The sequence below is a fragment of the Grus americana genome, chromosome 3 (genome assembly GCF_028858705.1).
Source record: "Grus americana isolate bGruAme1 chromosome 3, bGruAme1.mat, whole genome shotgun sequence".
Lineage (NCBI taxonomy): Eukaryota > Metazoa > Chordata > Aves > Gruiformes > Gruidae > Grus > Grus americana.
Genome location: NC_072854.1, coordinates 99,611,051 through 99,630,275, shown reverse-complemented (window position 1 = coordinate 99,630,275; position 19,225 = coordinate 99,611,051). Strand labels below are relative to the sequence as shown.

Here is a 19,225-nt window from a genome sequence, read left to right as displayed (position 1 = left end):
TTTCTGGTGAGAACAGAGAGCAATTTAATACGAAACCAAAACTGAATCAGGTAATTTAAGCTTCCACAATGACAGAAATGATTAAATGGGCATTGATATAGTAAAATACACCAAATACTCAGATACTCGGGCAGTAAAGACTTTTGCCAAGGTACAAATTGGATACTAAAATGGAAGAATTACTTACGAGCAAAGTTCCAGCTCTCCGAGAACAAATCTAAATCATTATTATTACTATTGGCATTCATGGATTGAGATAAAATAGATACAAATAGGTAGTGTAATTCATTACTACTTATGCATTCATATGCACATAAATAGATAATAAGACTAATGTCTCAATATTTTGCATGTACAGATATGTATGTATTATGTTTTTATAATCAAATGAGTATATAATTGTTGTTTGTCTGCCGTATTTCTATTCCTGGAATGGTTTTCACAAACGTTGAGAATGACTAATGAAGACTGATGGCTTTTTTGTATTCATTGTTACTGTAAACCAACAGTTATTGCGATACTGTCGTTTCCCAGTCTGTATTCCTTGCTAATTTCCCTTATGGCTTTTTTCCCAGTGGATAGTATTACTCTGCTGAAGACAAGAGCTGAACTCTGCAGATGATACAGAAACAGATGTTAGATTTTGACACTCAGAAGTGAGGGTTTTCAAACCTACCCAGCTTCATCCTGCCGCCTTAGTCTGCCCTCACGCAAGGGAGACGTGAAATACCTCGTGAGAACTGCAGCATCCAGCTTGTCTCTGAGAAACGATATATATTGTATTAAATATTTTCATTTCATTTCAAGCCTCTTCTCAGAAGGCTTAGACAGAATTGTGCCAATGCGATCCTCTAAGGTAGTTTGCAGCACACGAAGATTTAACTCCTGTCAATGAGCTGCACAAAAATGGTGTACCAGATGATAAGGAATGAGCCCAAGTCTGCTCTGAATGGCTCTAGATTAAGAAATGATTGGTGTTGCAACCTTTGTCGTGGTTATGGCAGTAAAGAGAAAGGTCCGTTTTCCTATTTGAAATGCTCATATCGGCATCCATCACAAACCTCTGTTGTGCATTGATGCCAAAATCTTTCTGGCATGTTTTAAAATAAAATCATCTAGCTCTTTTTTTGTTTAGGTTAATGTCTGTGTTTAAGCAGCTGTTTTGAAATGCAGTGCCATTTTTACACCAAAAAGAAAAATTGTTTACTTCTTTTACATTTTTTTGGCACCCTTTTTTCCTTTAAAAAAACACAGTCAGAGCTAGCAGAGCGGTTCATAACAAATCCCGTGTTTGCTGACTTTAGCCTGGTCTTGGCTTTTCTGTCTGGGAGGGTCACAAGGCGTAAGGATGTGCTCGATACTGGAATCTGCGCGGAGCGGCCGTGTTCAGCCTCACCGCGCTCCCTCCAGCCGTGGCACTCGCCAGCCTGGCGCTCTGCTGTCCTGGTGAATTAGGGTCGGTCCCCGTTCTGGTCTGCGTGAGCCTGGCTGCTTCTGCAGGGCCATATCCGAGTCCCCTCGGCTCAGAGGAGATCCCCGCCAGCTTCCCTGAGCTTTTTAAAACTAAAAGAGGTTTGAGAAGTCAAATTACTCGGGGCAAGGCAGTGGAGGAATAGCAGTGGGGCATTTTTGAATGCTACATTTTCACACAGACCCTTTTACTGTATGGTTTATTTGACTGGGGGCAGAGATTACATTTAATTTTATTTCATGTGCATGCTGTTCTGGCTGGAAAGTTGCAATCAGATCCTTATCAGGCTCATTTAACCGCCGCTCTGCCAGAGCTTGGCAGGGAGTTTGTAAAAAGCCTGTCCCCCAGCCCTGTCAGACGTTGTCCCACTCCATATAAAGCAAGACATCGCTTCTCCACAGTCTTTAAATATTCTTCTTGTGCAATTATTTGTGCAAGTGAAAATTAATCATTCAAATGTCCTTGGAAAGCAAATACAAGAAGGAGCTGGAGCATAGCCGAAATTGCCATTTAAATGCTTTTAAATTGACGAAGCTACTGGCAGATAATATTTTGGAGTATTTGCCCTTCTTTAACGATACTGCACACAAAAGTCCAAGTATAGCGAGAGACAGTTTCTGGCTGGGAAAAGATAAGTTTTGGCACTTCAGTTGTTTTTCAAGCTACTGTGTCATCGAAATACACATTGCCACTCAATGACAAACAGCAGTCCTATGGGAAATGTCATTAAAAGCTATTTTGTGATGTCTTTTAAGCAGAAAGGCAAGGATTGCATGGGCAACTTTTCCTCCAATAGAATTCTGATTTCCCCCCCCCCTTCTCTTAAACATTCATTGGTGTAGGATCCTGTACAGAGGGATACGCACGGAGCACTTCACTGGCCTTGTGCTGTGCGATGCTCGCAAGAGACTCTGCTAGCTAATTTGGGAGTTTCAAGGGAGCGTCACTCACACGAGAGGATATGAAAGCTATTGGAGGGGCACTTCAAGGCAATACAGTATGTAGAGCTCAGGGCCTTGTAAGAAATGCTCACTTTGCACCTCAGCCACAGAGAAACGTAAAAGCACGCAAAGACGTGTTACACTGATATTGCCTGGTTGTGATTTTTTTCAGCTCTATGGCTATTGTTACCAAGACAGCAATGACATCCCAGACACGCTGACGACCATCACTGAACTAGGCTCGCCTTTAGAGATGATTCAGCTTTTACAGACTTCCTGGGAAGACAGATTTCGAGTGAGTAACAACTGTTTTAAAAGGCCTTTTAGGAGAGCAATGAATACAAAATAACATCAGGCATGAAGCAGGGGTTATGTACTGTGCGGTGCAATTCATATTTATTAAACATTTGCTTTGCTTATGATTACATCTTGGTTTAGAAACAACATTTAGCACTCCCTTTCTGCAGCGTTTAAGATAATGTGCTATTTTGTCTGTTGATGTTATCTAATTGTAGCCGGTCATATGCTTTTTATGTGATATCTTCTAACATTTCTTACTTGTTAAAGCTCGAGGCCCAGAATTTTTGGCGTTGAGCGTTGTGTTCTGCAACTGGGATTTAAACAATAGAAGGATGTTAGATTTCTCTCCTGATCCTTATCATAAGTTGGTTTTATAATTGTCTTCTACTGCTTCCTGCTCTGTTCGTCTCTTACTGGGGGAAGAGTGAAATAAATGTACACGAATCTCAAACCCGGGCTGTCCACCATGTTGGCAATTTACCAGGAGCACGAAGGTCACATTTATTTGTCCAGAATGAAGCCAGACTGCAGCAATGCTTTGATCAGGACAGCGCTGTCTCGCTCAATGTATGTTGGGACGTGTCGTCGGCTGAGGTTAATTCCCTAGGGCGTTGCAAGGCAGCAGCAGTCTTCATCTGAAACACTTTGGATCGCATGGCTGCATCTGTACCAGAAAATTAAAAGTGCTCCTGACTGATCTCGGAGACGAACCAGGGAGGTGCAGTCCGCGTCTGTACTATTGAATTTTTGTGCTCTCTGAAGGCCGGGTGGCTGCACGCAGGATGCCCGTCGGAAGCAGGATGCCCATCGGAAGCGGTCCCTGGGCTGTGCTGCCTTCTGGATCGCGCCTGGGGACCGTGCAGGAGAGCAGCCTTGGTCCCGGTCAGACCCGTGCCGGAGACCATGCTAGCAAGCGTGCGGGTGGGATTAAGTTCCTGTGCCCAGGAATGTTCCCTGCCTGGCAGAGTTTATTTTACTAATACAGATGGAGCAAGTGTGTTCCTGGCGTTAAGCTTCAGCTCCCTTTTCCTGAAAGAAGTATGGTTTTAAAAAGCGGTAGAGGTGTTCGTCACGGCTCCCAAAATACAGGACCTGTCTGTGGCTCATCTCATCCGGGCAATGCAAACAATGGACTGACAGCAACTACGTACGAAGTAAATGGCCATGAGATATGTTAGATTATGGGTAATAAACAGGGAAGTTTCCTTCCAGCATGGATATTTCTGAGTGAGCAATTGCAAAGGGAGAATTGGATGAAGGTGCTGAGCTGATTCACAGAGGTGGAATTCCAGATGAAACATTCCTGTGACCGCTGTAATGACGTCTTAGATAATGTCGTGCTCATTAGTTTGTCTAGGATGCATCTAACACAGAGGAGGAGGAAATAAAATCATACCTACCTGATATGTGAGACTTGTTTGTGGTCCGGTCCTGAAAACGGCTGTGTAAATATTTGACCTTATTCCTACAAATAACAATTTCCTTGTGTTGAAGGACTCGGCAGTGAGCTTGCTCCCCAGATGAGCACCTCTGCGCTCAGCAGAGGTGCGTGATTCAGAGCAAAGCCTTCATCTGTGTGCTCAAAGCTTGACGTGAAGCCTCCATCTGTGTGCTGCAAGCGTGCCGTGCAGGGGTGCTGGCAGTCCCAGCCTGGCAGCAGGTACACAGGGCAGTGGCCCGTCAGGGGTGGTCACAGAGGTTGTCACTGCAGGGGCAGGTGTTTGAGAAGAGGCAAAAATGCCAGATGACAACCTGTGTTTTTATCCAAGCTAAATTCTGCATTCATGGGCGATTGAAGATGCCTGCACCATAGGTTAGTTTGGGCTGGATGTGCCTTTTATATACAGCGTATTGCGGGATGGCACGTACATGAATCCTGTGTCCTTCCAGAGGGAGGAAGGGATGGTCAGGTCTGGCGTCCTGTAACCAGACCTGTGTTCATCCACACCTACGGGCATCTCCATGCGAACTGTGGTATCCTGCAAGTAGGACAACAGTGTTGTAGTCCGGTCAAGCAGGAGAGTGATTATAGAAGCATGAGATAGTCCTAATGTCCCATGGGTGAAGGGTTTGTGAGAGATAACCTCAGACATAATCAGCTTTCTTATGAAGGATGCATTTAGGTGCTCCCCTCAGAATACCGTTTATGCTCCGAGATTGAATTTGGATTTGACTACTTCAGTGCATGTGGCCTTAACAGTGTATTTTAAGAGAAAACAACGATTATATATGAACGATAAAAAGCTTGCTAGACTGAATAAGACCTGTTATTAATTTAATGCATAGAACAAAAATTCCAGTATTTAACTGTGTTCATATTAATGCTACATTTGCATTAATACATTACGTAGCGGACCCTAAAGGAATGCTTGAATTGAAAACAGTACTTTGGTAAGGGGACTGAGTTCAACGTTCATGGAGTTTGCTGTCTAGTAACAGTCACTCAGGTTTCTAACCTGCGATTGAAAAGTGCAGCATCAGCACAGAGCTCCCACCCCAGCCGCAAAGTGGCACGGGAGGGTCCACCAAGGTAGACCCACCAAGGCAGACGGACGTACGTGCTTACCCTGAGGTACACTGAAGAGTTATGGAGAAGCTGTGGAGCTCTTCTTTCTGGGAATTTGCTTCCTTCTCCCCTGGAAAGACGCAAATGTAAGAGGAACCAGTGGAAAAAAAGTAGAAAAGCAGTCCAAGTCCAAAGCCGGGGTCAGTATGGAGGCAATACAGACACCGTCTGCAGTTGGAGCTCCAGGCACCGGTGCAGGGCGGTCCGGCCAAAACACCCAGATCTGGAGTTTGTAAAAGAGCAGAATCAGACTGCGTGGTCAAAGCCTGTGCGTAATGTGTTATTAAAAGTTAATGCTTTTATTTCTATTAAAAGTAAGAATAGAAACCATGAGCCCTGCTTCAGGAATAGTGTGGGAAAGCACTGGTAAAGAAGCTTATTTTTGTTTCAAGTCTCTAAGGGTTTTACAGTTAACTATGGTAATCCTATGAAAAATACCTTAGTTGCAACATTCAGTTTTGAAGATAAATTATAATGCTTATATTAAGTCATATATTTATGAATATATCTTCAGCTAAAGTGGTTTCATTTATATACTTTACACTGAGAAAATAACACAAGGTACCCACATTTTTGCATTTCAGATATGTCTCAGCTTAGTTCGACTTCTGCATTATTTGGCTCACTCTCCTCTGGGCTCCGTGACGTTACTGGATTTTCGCCCTCGGCAGTTTGTGATCGTGGATGGGGAACTGAAGGTGACGGATCTGGATGATGCCAGCATCGAGGAGAGCTCTTGCACCAGTAACAGCGACTGCTTCATGGAATTCCCTGCCAGGAACTTCACCCTGCCCTGTTCTGTTGAGGGACGGTGTCAGAGTATGAACGAAAAGAGGAATCTCTACAATGCCTACAGGTACGTGGTCGGGTAAGACAAAAGAGAATTGAAAGCGGGCAAAAAGTCTCCAGCGTCCTTGATAGTTATTCACGTCAACGAGTACGTATTGTCTCAGAACCGTTACCCAAGAGTAAGCGAAGCCATGAATAATTGTTTCATTTGTGAAAACACAGCGTTTATAACTTTGGAAATGTTTTGCATACTTTGAGTGTGATTCACCGCTTTTCGTCTAATTTTACGTTGGTTTCATTCCCCTGAGTTCTTCACACAAGTAGAGATTTTCATAGGAGGGAAGCAGGGGTGCCTGGGGAGGTGGGGGCCCTTTGGCTCCGTGATGAGATGCTGGTGTGAGTTAAGAGGGGTCATCATGCGTTTTCCACCGCCGGCTGAGGAAGGGGCTGGCTTCAGAGGCGGTGTTAGACCTCAGCTCTCATCCTGCACTCCAGCTCGATGCTCCCCACCTCACCGGAGCCTGCCTCGGTAGGGTGGCAGCAGTCCCCGGTGCAGCCGCGGGGCCACAAAGAGCACCGTCAGTTGCTGATGATCTGGGGCACGATGCCAAACCTTTGAAAGCAAGGGGGTGCTCCCTTTCGCCCCCCTCCCCTCCCAGCCCCTGGTCTCTGTGTGGGCAGGCGCTGGGGGACTGGCTCCTGGTGCTGCTCCCGCACCGTGGCAGCACTGTGCCCGTGATGGGGGACGTGTAGGTGGCCGGCCACGCCAGACCAGTCAGCCATGCTGGAGAAAGTGTTCAGCCGATGCAGCCGGCTGACGGGTGCTGCTGGAGCAGGCGTCCGCCTTGTCTGATCCAGATAGGAGGATCTCAAAGCAATGCCATAATGGTGTGCTCATTTCTTAGACTTCCCTTTCAAGTATCGTGCCATTCACTGCCTGCCAGACCACAGCGAGGAGAGGCTGCTCCAAAGAGAGTCTTCTGCTTCGGTCCCAGGGCGCTCACCAGCATGTGTGTTGCATTAGCTGACCACACTGAAATGGGCCGCGCCACATGACAGCCATCTGCAGTTGTGCAGCGCAGTTTTTAGTGTGTCCTGCAAATTTTTCCGTTTCCATCTGCTCGGCTTAAAGATCCTGCTTAGCTTGCTAGCTTTTGGTTAAGACAGTTTTCCTGCTCTGGCTAAGCAGCCTTCAATAGGCACCCATCCATCTCGGTCGTGAGTGGGGATCCGTCTGCGGTGTGGTGGGCTTGCGGCAGGTTGCTGGTCTCGCCGAGGGAAGCGGTCTTTTTCTATTACAGTTCGTAATACTGCCTCCGAACCGCGCACCGGCACGTAACGCGCGCACAGTGCCCCAGTGTTTTCAGCCCCTCCTTTTGCTTAATTCGATGGAGACAGTGGGGTTTTGTTCAAAAGCAGATTCACGCTATAGCAGGCTGCGACCACCCGTGCTAGGGCATTAGCAAGGAAACTGCACGCTTGTTTCAGAAGGCTAAATCTTCGGTTCGTTAGGTATCGGCTACTAAATGTTGTATTTTCGTGGATGCGCTCTGTTGCTGTAGGGTTAGAGATTGCCCTCAGGAAAGGGTTGCTGGTGCTGTTAGGTAGAAGCCAAAAGCAGCAATATGTCAAACAATCCATAAAACCCTTGTCATTTTAAAGTACAGCGTGCCCTAGCCTTGAAAGCGTAATTAGCCTATCTAGCTGGTTTCTTTATGAGGTAAATAATTAAAGGAGAGAAAACATTTTGGAAAAAACTCTACTGTGCAAAACTGGCCCATCTTGACTTTCAGATGGTTACCTTCTGTTACAAATGTGCCTCTATGGGTTTTCCTCCGAATGTTTGGAGGTACAATTTTCAAAGCACTGGAGAGTTTTAAAAGTAAGGATGATTTTGAACTATTAACTAATGGCTGATACAAATTTTCCATCATTGACGATTCTTAAATTAAGAGCAGATAGTTCTCAAAAAGAAGAAAGAAAGGAAAAAAAAGCCTGTAGGAACAAATGTAAAAGGATCTGACGATCCGTGTTATGCAGATCACAAAGGATGCCACTGGCCCTGGAATCAATGAATAACAAATGTTCCTGCAATTAAGTTGTGCAGGCGCCAGCGTCTCTACATGTCAGAATTTCACATGTGGGTGTTTGCATTAGAACAAGTCGTATATTTATATAGCCACGGAAAAACAATAACCTTCGTGAGTCCCATCCCTCCAGTGTTTAGCAAAGTAAATGACAGCTACTGAATTGTTGCAAAGAACTATTCACAATCAGTCGGACTCTGCTTATGGATAATCTCTAAGCAGAAAAATAAGGTAAAATGTACCAGGCAAATTATTCTTTATAAATGTTATGCTGCTCTTTAGATTTCTGTGTATATTTATATTGGCTATTTCATACTTACCGCTAAGAAAACTTACCTGGGGATAATCCTGCTTAATAACTATATTTAAATATATAAATACTATAAGTATTATTTATAAATAGATAATATAATTTTTGTAAAGGATGAAAAAGGGAGTTAAAATCTCAATGAAATATTCATTGTCTAAGTGGAATATGTCAGCTTAATAATACCTGTGTCTATGATCAATTTTTGTTTTACTTTTTATTGATAGTCACTTAATTTTTTAATTTGTGCTTATGTAAGATGTCTGCTAGTCTCCCTCCTGAGCGTGAGTCCCTGGAGGTCTCTCTTTGACAATGTGGTCTCTGTACATGAAGAAACATTTACTTTGCAGGTTAGATGTAAAGCAGGGCAATTTCCAGTTGTGTTCCTTTTCTGCTCATTACCTGATATTTATGATATTCCTGAACTGTCCATCTCTATCTTAGGTTGCTGACACTGTGTTTACAGTGGGTAGTAATATTGGCAGAGTAGTAGAAATTTGAAGGAACAATATGAAAATTAAGTGATGATAAAGGCATATTGTTTTTTTCTTTTGTAATTAAGAATGTTAAAATGGAGAATATACATCCATCGATGAATACCTACATGAATGCATCTTGAATTTAGATAAATGGTGAGAACAGAGAAGACATTCTGAATGGCAGTGGCGTTAATAGGAAAAAGTCTTTCTCCTGGCCATTCATTTGAAAGTCTAAGAAAACTGTGGAAAAGAAAATAACAGTCAATTATTTGAAACGAGCTGAAATTTCATTTATGCACTTTCAAGGTTTGGAAAAAAGCCCCCAAGACTTTTGGGGTTGATGGCATCCTTTTAGTTTGTTAAAGTACAGACAGCCTGGCAAATAGTCACAATCCATGGGGCTTCACAGCAAATTTCTGTATTAATGGAACATTTACACGTAGTTACAAGGCAGCCTTGTGTATAACAGCGTGGTCTAGGTATGCCAGACAGCTACGTGAATAGTCTCAGCTATATATTTATTTGACTATAGAATATGATTATATTTCCTGAATAGGTCTGTGGCTTATAAGCAATAGGAATTTTATTCTTTATGTTGTTCAGTAGTTACCAGACATTTGTTAAACTCTTTTAGTAAAATTTTTTAATACGGGTTACTTTTCCATTGCAGGTTTTTTTTTACGTATCTTCTTCCACACAGTGCTCCAACCTCACTGAGACCATTACTGGATAAGATAGTCAACGCAACAGGTAATGGCAGTAAACGTGGTAATGCCAAGTTTTTCCTTTTTTTAGTGTGACTATCATGTTTGGGACGGTGGGGATGCTGCTCTTCCATTCAGTGCAATAGTTCACTGGGGAGAACTGCATCAGAATGCAATTCCTTGCAGGATCTGGAGGAACCCCTGTCTCTGGCAAGGGGAATTTTAATGATAAAACAGGATACTTCCCCACTGCCAATGGCAGCAGCAGTGCTTTTATACCTCAGAAGCCAGAGGCAAGTGACATTACCATAGATCTTTACTAATTACCAAGGTGTAGTGCCTTTGGGACAAGAGTTTGCATGTGCCTGTAAATCTAATTGAGGGCTTTCAGTGCATTGGTCTAGGGGTTTTATACCTTGTACTGTGTGTATTCAGCGGGGACTTTAATGATGCTGGGCTACAGCTAATGAACAAGCAAAGCCTTTGGAGTTGCCTGTATTGGCTGAAGTTTGTCGCTGGTGGGGAGCTCACCGCAGTGTTCCCTGCCCGCAGGCCTGGGGCTCCCAGCTGGACGAGCCGGCCTTTGACATGCCTGGCTCACGTCACGTACGAAACCCAATTTGTAGTCACTCATGGACTCCATGACCACATCACAGCGCCGTTGTAGAGCAGGGCACCGCTGGGCTCTGATGCTTAGGGCTTTATTCGAATGCAACCTCGTGTTGTCCTGTGCAGGTTGCTCCTCATCTAACTCATTCTTTTTCTCTGCTTTTAAAGGAGAACTTCACTGGGGAATAGATGAGACGGCTGCTCAGCTAGAGAGAGTTTTGAATCTCTATAAGAGTGGAGAGTACCTACAGAACACGACCCGGATGCCGAAAGCAGGTAAAGTGATCTTTCTTGAAACTTAAAATCAGAGACTGTCTTTATTTTGGGATTCGAAAGGGCAAATGTGCAGAAAACAGGGCTCAACGGCCCTTGAAATCATGCACGCGGTAATCTGTTGTCTGCTTTTTGCTTCCTGGGAGCCTTCTGAAGCCCTCCTCACTAAATGAGGTAGCTGCACATCCATAGGTGTGAGCAGGCTGTAATCGGGATAAGGAAATCCAACGGAGCATTGCTCTTCATAGCAGATTTGTGGAAAATGTTTTTCATCACATCCACACACTTATCTGCTGTTGGAGTATCAGAACCTCCCCAAACGTGAGTCCAGGGCAATCTCATCAAGATGCCGTAATCCTCTGTGGATTTCCTAGGATTAACAGGAATTTCTTGCTACGTAAGCACTTGTAGATTGGCAGAATAAAATTTTGCAAGAGAAAAATAACGTGTCCCTCAGCTTCTGCTACTAATAGAATAAAAAAGGAAAAAAAAAAGGACAGGATGAACACGAAGCTGCATAGTAGTATCTTTTCCATAAAATCTCTGCAGCACTACAGGTATGTAAAATGCTCTTTAAGCTGCTATGATATGGAGGGATGCATATCCTTCCCGGAAGGATAGCTTGTGGAATTACCCACGTCAAAGAAGATTATGTGTGATGGAAATGACTGTTAAATCTAACAATTGAAAAAGCTGTTTTGCAAATTATTTTTGTGTACGTACAATATTCATGTCAAACTGTCAACATAACTGACTGCAAGTTGATAGGAAAATTATGGCTTTGCTGCAAAAGCTCAGTAAAGAGGGAAAGATGGGTTCTAAATGAAGATGAATGTTGGCACGGGGGGTTTGAAAAGTTCAATGAAGCATTTGCTCTGTGAAAGAGACACAGGAGCCAAATTCATTCCTGTCGTAGCGCTGTTAACCTCAAAGGGCCATGACACCAGGGATGAATTTGACCCACTTATCAGAATAATTCAATATTTATTTTGTTGTAAAATTGGCAGGAAAATTGTTGCAGGTGTTCATTTAACTTTCTAATTTTCAGCTTTTCATCACAATCTGTGCTGAGTGATGCCTGTCAACACAGCAAAATTATTTTCAGCAGTACAATCAATAGTACAAACACGTCCTTTGTTGAAGAAGTGCCAGGAGGGCTGAAGTTTTTCTGTGATGCTGGTTGATTCCAGATTTAACTGCTGTATCAGGACAAGATGAAGTTTTGAATTTTAGAGGGCTGTCGTGTTTGTAAAGAATCTTGGAGATTTAAGCTTAGGACAGCGGTAGGAAATGTAACAGTGCAGGTTTCTACTAATACGGAGCAGCGCTCCATGTATATTTGGCTACTGTAATAATTACACATTTTTGTGTTAGTTTAATTCCATAGAGTCCTGGATAATATAACGCAGAATCTGCTACCCGTGTTCACAGTTACTAACGCCCTTCTGTGCAAGGAGCCCTTGTTCTGTGTAGGAGGACACTGCTCATGGACTTTGGCACTCTGCAGCGTGAGCAAAGATGTTGAAAGTCCGTAAATGCTTTGTGTAACATATTTGGCGAGTCTATATTAAAGACCGTGAGTGTAATATTGAATTCCTTGATAGGAAAATGTTCTCAACCAAGGCAAGCCTGAGGAATCGGAGATCTTAGTGGAAATTACACTTAGATGAGATGTATTTTCAGACTTAGCTGCCATGCCTTTTAAGATGTGCAGGCCTGTTTCTTGTTTGTTCTAAGGCTACTTTAACCAAACAGAAAAGGGGTTGTAATTTATTTCTATTTTAAGGCTCCCTTTCCTTGCCAGAAAAGTATGAAGAAGTTATATCGTGAGGGTGAAAATACACCTACTTAGTCATTTGTATCCCTTTTATTCTGAACACATTCCTTCCTCAACCAGTATTTGGTTGGTAATACCATGCTAGAATTAATTTATTCTCAGTCCAGGAATTGTGGAATTAGAAATTATTAATTAGAAATTATGCAGAGATTACGGAACGAGAAATTCTCCTGTGGTATGGTGAGGTTGCAGGAGAGGGTGACAGCGGTGCTGGAAAGGACTGGTGTCCGAGTGATCAACCTCTCCCCGCTGGCAGGATGTTCCCAGCTGAGCTGGCGTCCTGACCACCGAAACCAGGGCTGAAATGCTGAGCAGATCGAATCATTTGTGTAACTCCTGCTGGGCGGCGGAGGGGGAGATGGGTGTGGAAAGGGACAACTGTGGTACTTGCCCTGGCTGTCAGCAGAGGTCTTGCTTTGGCCCTGTTTGAGGTCCAGGAGGACACGGTGTTACACTCTGAAAGCAAAGAAAAAATACTTTTAAGATCGTTGGATCTTTTTAAAACTTTTCTGCCTTGCTCTACAGCATAATGAAAGTTCAAGGAGAGGGTTTTCCAACCCAGTGCTAGGTTAAGATAAAACTAGAGATGGTGGTTTGGTTCTCAGGCCAGATCAGAGTTAATCAGAGCTTTGCATTTGTACACCTTTGTGCCAAGATCGAGCAGGCACAAGTTCACATCGGTTTTGCTCCAGGTGATGGAAATGTCACAAGGTGACTGGCTCCCAAGATTTTTGCCCTCGCAAGCAGTAGAAATGGCAAAAATTAACAATGCCAGTCTCCTTTGGCATCTAAAGGGTTGTGACAAAATAAGGCCTTTCTGGTGTATGATCTATTTTGAAATCCTAAAAGCAGAACTGGAGGAGAATTCAGATCCAAGAATCGCAAGATTTTGTTTTGGTTTGGTTTTTTTTCAAAAGAAACCACAGAAGGTTCAGATAACAGTGCTTCAGAATTTGTCTTTGGTCTAAATGCTTTGAATTATCTGTTGTCTTGGATAGAGCATTGTAAATTCATACTAGGAGAGAAGAGATCATGATCTTGAGCAAGTGATCTAAGGCCGTAACTAAAACATAAACTTTGAGGAAACAGTCTGTTATCTATCTGAACCTATGTTTTTGAAAGGAAGACCTCCTATGAACACCATGAAGTGAGAAAGGTGATATTGATAATCAGTAGGGAAGTGACATGAAGAAAGTTCTTGTCAACCCTAGTGTTCCCATAAATAAAGTTTAACAAGATGACATAGTCATATTACAGAAGGTCTTGGATATTAAGCTTTCACTGTGCTTCAGTTGTAAAAGATTTTATAGTGCTGTAAATTATATTATGCTCTGGACTTTGCTTTAGTATCTTAGAAACAGAGTAGAGGTGCGGGAGACATTTGATAGCTATGTATGTGTTCTGTAATCATAAATCACACTACTGTTCGTGTTGATACAGGAACATTACAGTGTTTAAAACAACACCATGAGCAAATACATTTATATTCCATTGACTGTTGGTGTCTCTTGCTGGAATCCAGAAGAATGTGAATTAAAACAGGAACCATGTATTTTTTCTGACATATGTTATCTAAAAATGATTAAGTCATTCCGTTAATTATCCAGATTAAGAAGACTATAAAAAAAAAAGCTGATGATGTTCATCAGTAAAGTCCTGCCCCAGTATCAACATCTTTATTACTTCAATCAAGTGACACTGATTTGTACCAACTGGGTGTCTGGCCCTTGAGCTAAGCCCCAGCCCTTCAGTTAACTCAGAATTTACTCAGAAATGCGTGAAATCAGCTAACACTAGTAAATCCGATAGCTTTGTTATTCATTAAAGCTAATAGATGACCCATTATTAGGCCTGAGGGTGTGCAAGTCCACGGAAAGGCATAATTAGCTGCTGCTGTTAGTTGAAAGTACATTCTCAATGCTAACAAAGCTGGAAGGCTGGACATAAAGCAAAGACACTTCATGTTTCCCTTTGTCTTAAGACAATTTGGCAGGATTATGCTGTATGTAAACATTTACAGTACAACAGTGTTTTGAAAAAATATTCTGCAGGGTCACTATAGCAACCTGCTTAGGAAATTGTAAATCCACCCAAGAATTATTGAAATCGAGGGGGATGTCTGTGTGTGTTTGCGCACATGTGTATGTGCGAGAGAGAAATTTTGCAAGGTTGCTGGAATATTGTTTGAGGCAGTTTGTGTATCCTACGGCAGTCCACAATGCGCAGCCGGGAGCGTACTGCAGCCCAGATTCCTGCTTTACCTGGCACTCGGGTGGTTGGTGTTTCTTTCCCAGGGACGTCAGGGCTGAGGGGGAAAGGTGCACAGGGCTGCAAGCGTGGGCAGAAAGTCTCCCTCTGCGCCCTGCCTTGCACAGAGGGCTTTCCCATCAGCAGCCGGGCGATCCCCGCACACAGAGCAGTACAGGAGCAGGTTCCTTTGCACCGTACGGCACTGGACGTACAGTGGGGCTGTGTAGCTGTATGGCGACCGGTTGGTTGTTGCTCACACGTGTACCCACTGTCGTGCAAACCGTGCGCCCTGTTCAATAGCAGTGTGTTCTGCCGTCGCTAAACTTCTTCAGGTCCAACTTGGCAGCGTACAGCAAAATGCTTTCTGCTGATGGGTTAGGCCCTCAGCTCCTTTCAAGAACGCTCACTGAAGAAGTCACCGAGGTATTTTACAAATCCCGCAGGCATCTGTCTCTAAGCCTAAATACCCTGCACGTGTGGCCCTAGACACCTTCTGGCTTGTCCATCATCAGCATCGTTGTTTTTACGAGCGAGTGGGCCAGATGCAGCTTAGAAGCATCTGTGGCACTAGTTTGGGCTGGGGGCCCTCAGTACCTCGGTGTGCACCGCGGAGGTGGCCGCGGGTGCCCGGTGAGCGGCCCTGGGACGTGGGGCGCGAGGCAGATAAAGCACTCCAGCTGTGTCACGTGAGCGGGAATAAAATGTGAGGGAACATGTCGTTCTTCTCCTTATTTATTTGTGTTTTGGTGACAGCCTGCATACCGATTTAAATGTGGCTCTACTGTAAGCACAATGGAAGCATATAAAAAGAGGCAAGCCTTACTTCGCTTCCAGCCTGCGCGCGGGAAACAGCCAAAGGACAGAAATACTCACCAGAGAAGCGGGGCTATCTCCCGGTCTGACGGCAAAGCCGTGTCCTGCCAGGCCTGTCTGTCCTTCCAAACAGTTGGGATTCGTCAGAAATGATTGAAAGCAGAGAGACGCGGGACGCGCCTAGCATGTCATTTTCACAGACATACCAAAAAATAGTTTTGCGAGACTCGTTGTCAGAAGCATGTTTAAATGTGAGGTATTGAGGCATGAGGAAAATTTCAGCATAAAACGAAGCGTACTAAAACCATAAGTGTATTATTGTCTATTTAGGATCCGAGTCTGTTCTCCATAAGCTCCCTGGGAATCGGTGGGGACTGTTTGTAGAGCAAAACACCGCTCAATACCACTTTTTGCTGAGATTGGCAAGATCAGGCTCTTTCTGCTTACTTGTAAGCAAAGCAATTAAAAGCAAATCCAGAGTCGACTGCCAGTGTTCCTCTCGAGAATGGAGGGAGAGAGGAGGACTTCTCTCTCAAGGATGAACGTTACTGTGTCTGTGTCATTGACCCATGGTGTATTGGCAGGTGATAACTAGAAAAGAGAACTGGGCAAATCTCCAACGAGTAGCTGTAGTTGGTAGTAAAAGTGCAATCTGGCTGCTGTGGCTGAAATAAATGGTCATTAGGACTGATTAAAGTCAGATTTAGGGTGATTCAAACAAGCTAAAAGGGGGAAACCACAGGCGGTTTCACATAGTTTATTATATACTTGCCGAGTTATTTATATGATTCAGTCTAGTCCAGTGAAAATGAGTATGTTTATAGATTGTAGTCAGCTTTGGGACAACACAGGTGATTTTTGATGGAAAAAATTTCAAAGGAGATTTTAAAGCATTGACTTTCTTTTGTAGCACTTGCCCTGGTCAGTGCTGCTACAGGTCGCTTTTAAAGATGCCTCTTTTACCTGTCACGAGAAGGTGCTCGGTTTGAAAGTCACTGTGGCTGCTGTGGGGGCTGGCTAGCGCTGTAAGAAACTTGTAAGAAGATTTTGGCCTGATTGAAACAACATATTTTGATTGACCAGAGCAAACTTGTAAAAATATTTTAAAACTATTAAAAATATTGCAAACCAAAACTTCTGAGGATTGCCCAGATTCAGCATAGCAAGATATTTTGAAGTTTCAAAATGTTTACAGGGCAGCACAAATGTTTCCTAGCAGGGATTTATTTGTATAACTGTGAGCAGCAAATCAGCTTCCGTGTGTTAAACCAGAGTAAATCTGTCATAAGTGACATCAGGATCAGGCTTACTGCATTACATTTATTTGCTTCAATCCTCACAAAATTGGTAGGTGGAGAAAAGGATTCTTTTTCCGTTGTGATACTGGTAGGAGCGTCTTGCATTTCTCTGATCTATTCCTTGCCATTGCCTTGATAGACTTTATTTACTCTGTGTCAAGCTATGTGTATGTACGCAAAGTGTAAATTTATGGCTGCATTTATAGTATTAGGCAAGTATTTATTGGTTTTAAACACCATTAGTCTGGAAATCGACCAGAACTTTGACCTTTTTATGATGTGATTTACTGCCATCAGCCTTCAAATTCCACAGACTCCATTTAAGCAAGTTTCAGGTCTTGGCAAGACAAAAACCTGAGCTAGGGCTGTCTTCAAACCAGTGGAGTTTTGCTAAATTGAGCAGATAACTGCACTGTAGTGACCAGGATGACAATTTAACGGTATAGGGGAAGCCCAGCTCTCCTGCAGGCTGGGGCTGATGGAGTGCAAGCAGGAGCAGGAGGCGCCTGTCATTGCCGGGGCACATCTGGACGGAGGGGCATCCTTCAGGAGCGTCCTAGTTCACGAGAGGAGTGCATTTCTTCACAACTTGTACAAATAAGGGCTAAGGGGTCAGCCTCCTAATTTGTCGCTGCGTAAACAAGAGATTCCAGGGATATTTGCACTCGCCGTGCAAACGGGGAAGGCAGCTACCTTGCTCTGCTCAAGGTAAAGTGAGTTTTGGAGAGAAATGCGGTTTCCTCAGGCCAGTGCTCGGTTGGTGTTGCAGTGAGTTTCTGATCAGTTCTGACTGTAATAGTTTCAGAGGAGATTCTGTGTTGGTTTCCCGGGGTGGAGGGAGCACCTGGCTGGTTTGGGAGCGTGAGCCAGGGTGCAGGGCCATGGCGTGTCCCACTCTCTGCTCCTCATGGCCGCCTTCCCATCGGGATGCTCCTGGGGGCAGGCGCTCCCAGGCAGCCGCCCCTGCTGCCTGCCATGCAAGCGGGGAGAGAGGCTGCCTTCTTGCCTTTCCCCCTCGTTGCATCCCTCTCCCCTTCCCACAGGCAGCGTAGGCAGGATGCTCAGATCCCTAAACTGCAGGCATTCAGCGATCTGCCAGTTCGGGGGAGCTGCCAGAAGTTGCCTTTGTGGAGCCCGTGTGACTCTGTGCTTTCACTTAGACTCCAGTGGCTGCACTTTCACCTGCTTGGTGCTTGATGATCTCCCAACCAAGGAGAATGCTCTTTGCATGTGGGTCGCACTGCTGTGTACCTGTTAGGCTACCCTGTTCCCACGAGTTGTTGCAGATGGTGGTGGCTTGCCTTGTGTAGGAACCGGCAGGGAGAGCAGGGACAGCCACAGGGCTCTGCTGCATGGTGAGACCACCCGAAGTACCGGCGTGGAGGTTTCCATCCTCTCTTGCACCTGCAAGCCAGGACCTCGCCATCACCATCACAGTTATTGCTGGCCCAACTCTGTCAATTAATGTGTCCAAGCTGCCCAAATGATTTACCGGGCTCGGTCACCTTGAAAAAGTCAATGGAAAGGGAGAACTTTATCTCCTACCTCTGACAGAGCCTTAGGTCACGTAAATCACTGGTGCTCTTTTGAAATCTGTTTACATCAGCAGGGAGCCTAACTCCTGACAGCTGTAACAGGAACAGCATTGAGATGAAAAAAATTGCTAAAGGCATATTAAGAGGCATATCTGTGTGCAAAAGAGTTCAAAAATTGGACAATAATTCAAAATATGGGTTTTCCAGATGACCTTCTGCCTTTCATGGAGAAAAATACATGACGTGACATGGGGCTGCTCTGCCTGCTGCCCTGATGGCGTGCCGAGGGATGCTGCAGCTCCCTCCCAGCCCCGGCATGGAGCCCGGCGGGCTCCGACAGCGCCCACGGGAAGGGCTGGGACACGCTCCCTGCTGATGTGGAGAATCAGGCAGATGCTTCATCTGCTGCAGCAAGTGCCATCATTCCGTGAACATCCTCTGTGGTGTGGGCTTTGGCGCAGTGCAGTGTTAGGTGGCACTTCTGTAGCCGTGCAAAGAAAAGTTGTGAATAGTCACATTTTCTGTCCAGTCACACGGCACGCACACCGACACAGATAGGTGTATATGGTGCTGACAGCGGTGAATTGATTTTTTTGCATCTCATTTGCACACACCATTTTACTGACCTTGGCTGTGAGGTACAAATCAGTACTCAGCAGTTACCGTACAGAGATAAGAGAATATTACTCAGTTACATTCAATTATTGTTAACACTGTATGGTTGATACAGCAATTCAGAAAAAAACAAAAGAGACTTTACCTATCCAGCCAGTAGCGGTGTATGTTCTGACTTTTCTTCAGAAGAAATGTACACATATTTTTGATGGAGAAATGACCATTTGTAATGTGAAACTACATTTTTATTTGTTTTGGTTTTTTCTTCATGTGCATGAGTCTGCATTTTCTGAATTAATGAAAACTTTTTTTGCCTTTAAGCAGCATGCATGCGATCAGCTCTGATTTTGC

At 44.2% G+C, this 19,225-nt stretch overlaps 1 protein-coding gene across 1 annotated transcript in view; it reads left to right on the top strand.

Annotated features, from left to right (window-relative positions):
* Positions 1-19,225, top strand: part of PKDCC (protein kinase domain containing, cytoplasmic) — a 36,822-nt gene that overhangs the window by 12,240 nt on the left and 5,357 nt on the right. Inside the window, exons 2-5 of the mRNA XM_054821734.1 lie at positions 2,585-2,707; positions 5,863-6,134; positions 9,611-9,690; positions 10,422-10,529. Of these exons, the coding sequence (XP_054677709.1) occupies positions 2,585-2,707; positions 5,863-6,134; positions 9,611-9,690; positions 10,422-10,529 (583 nt within the window). The remainder of the gene's footprint in view (positions 1-2,584; positions 2,708-5,862; positions 6,135-9,610; positions 9,691-10,421; positions 10,530-19,225) is intronic.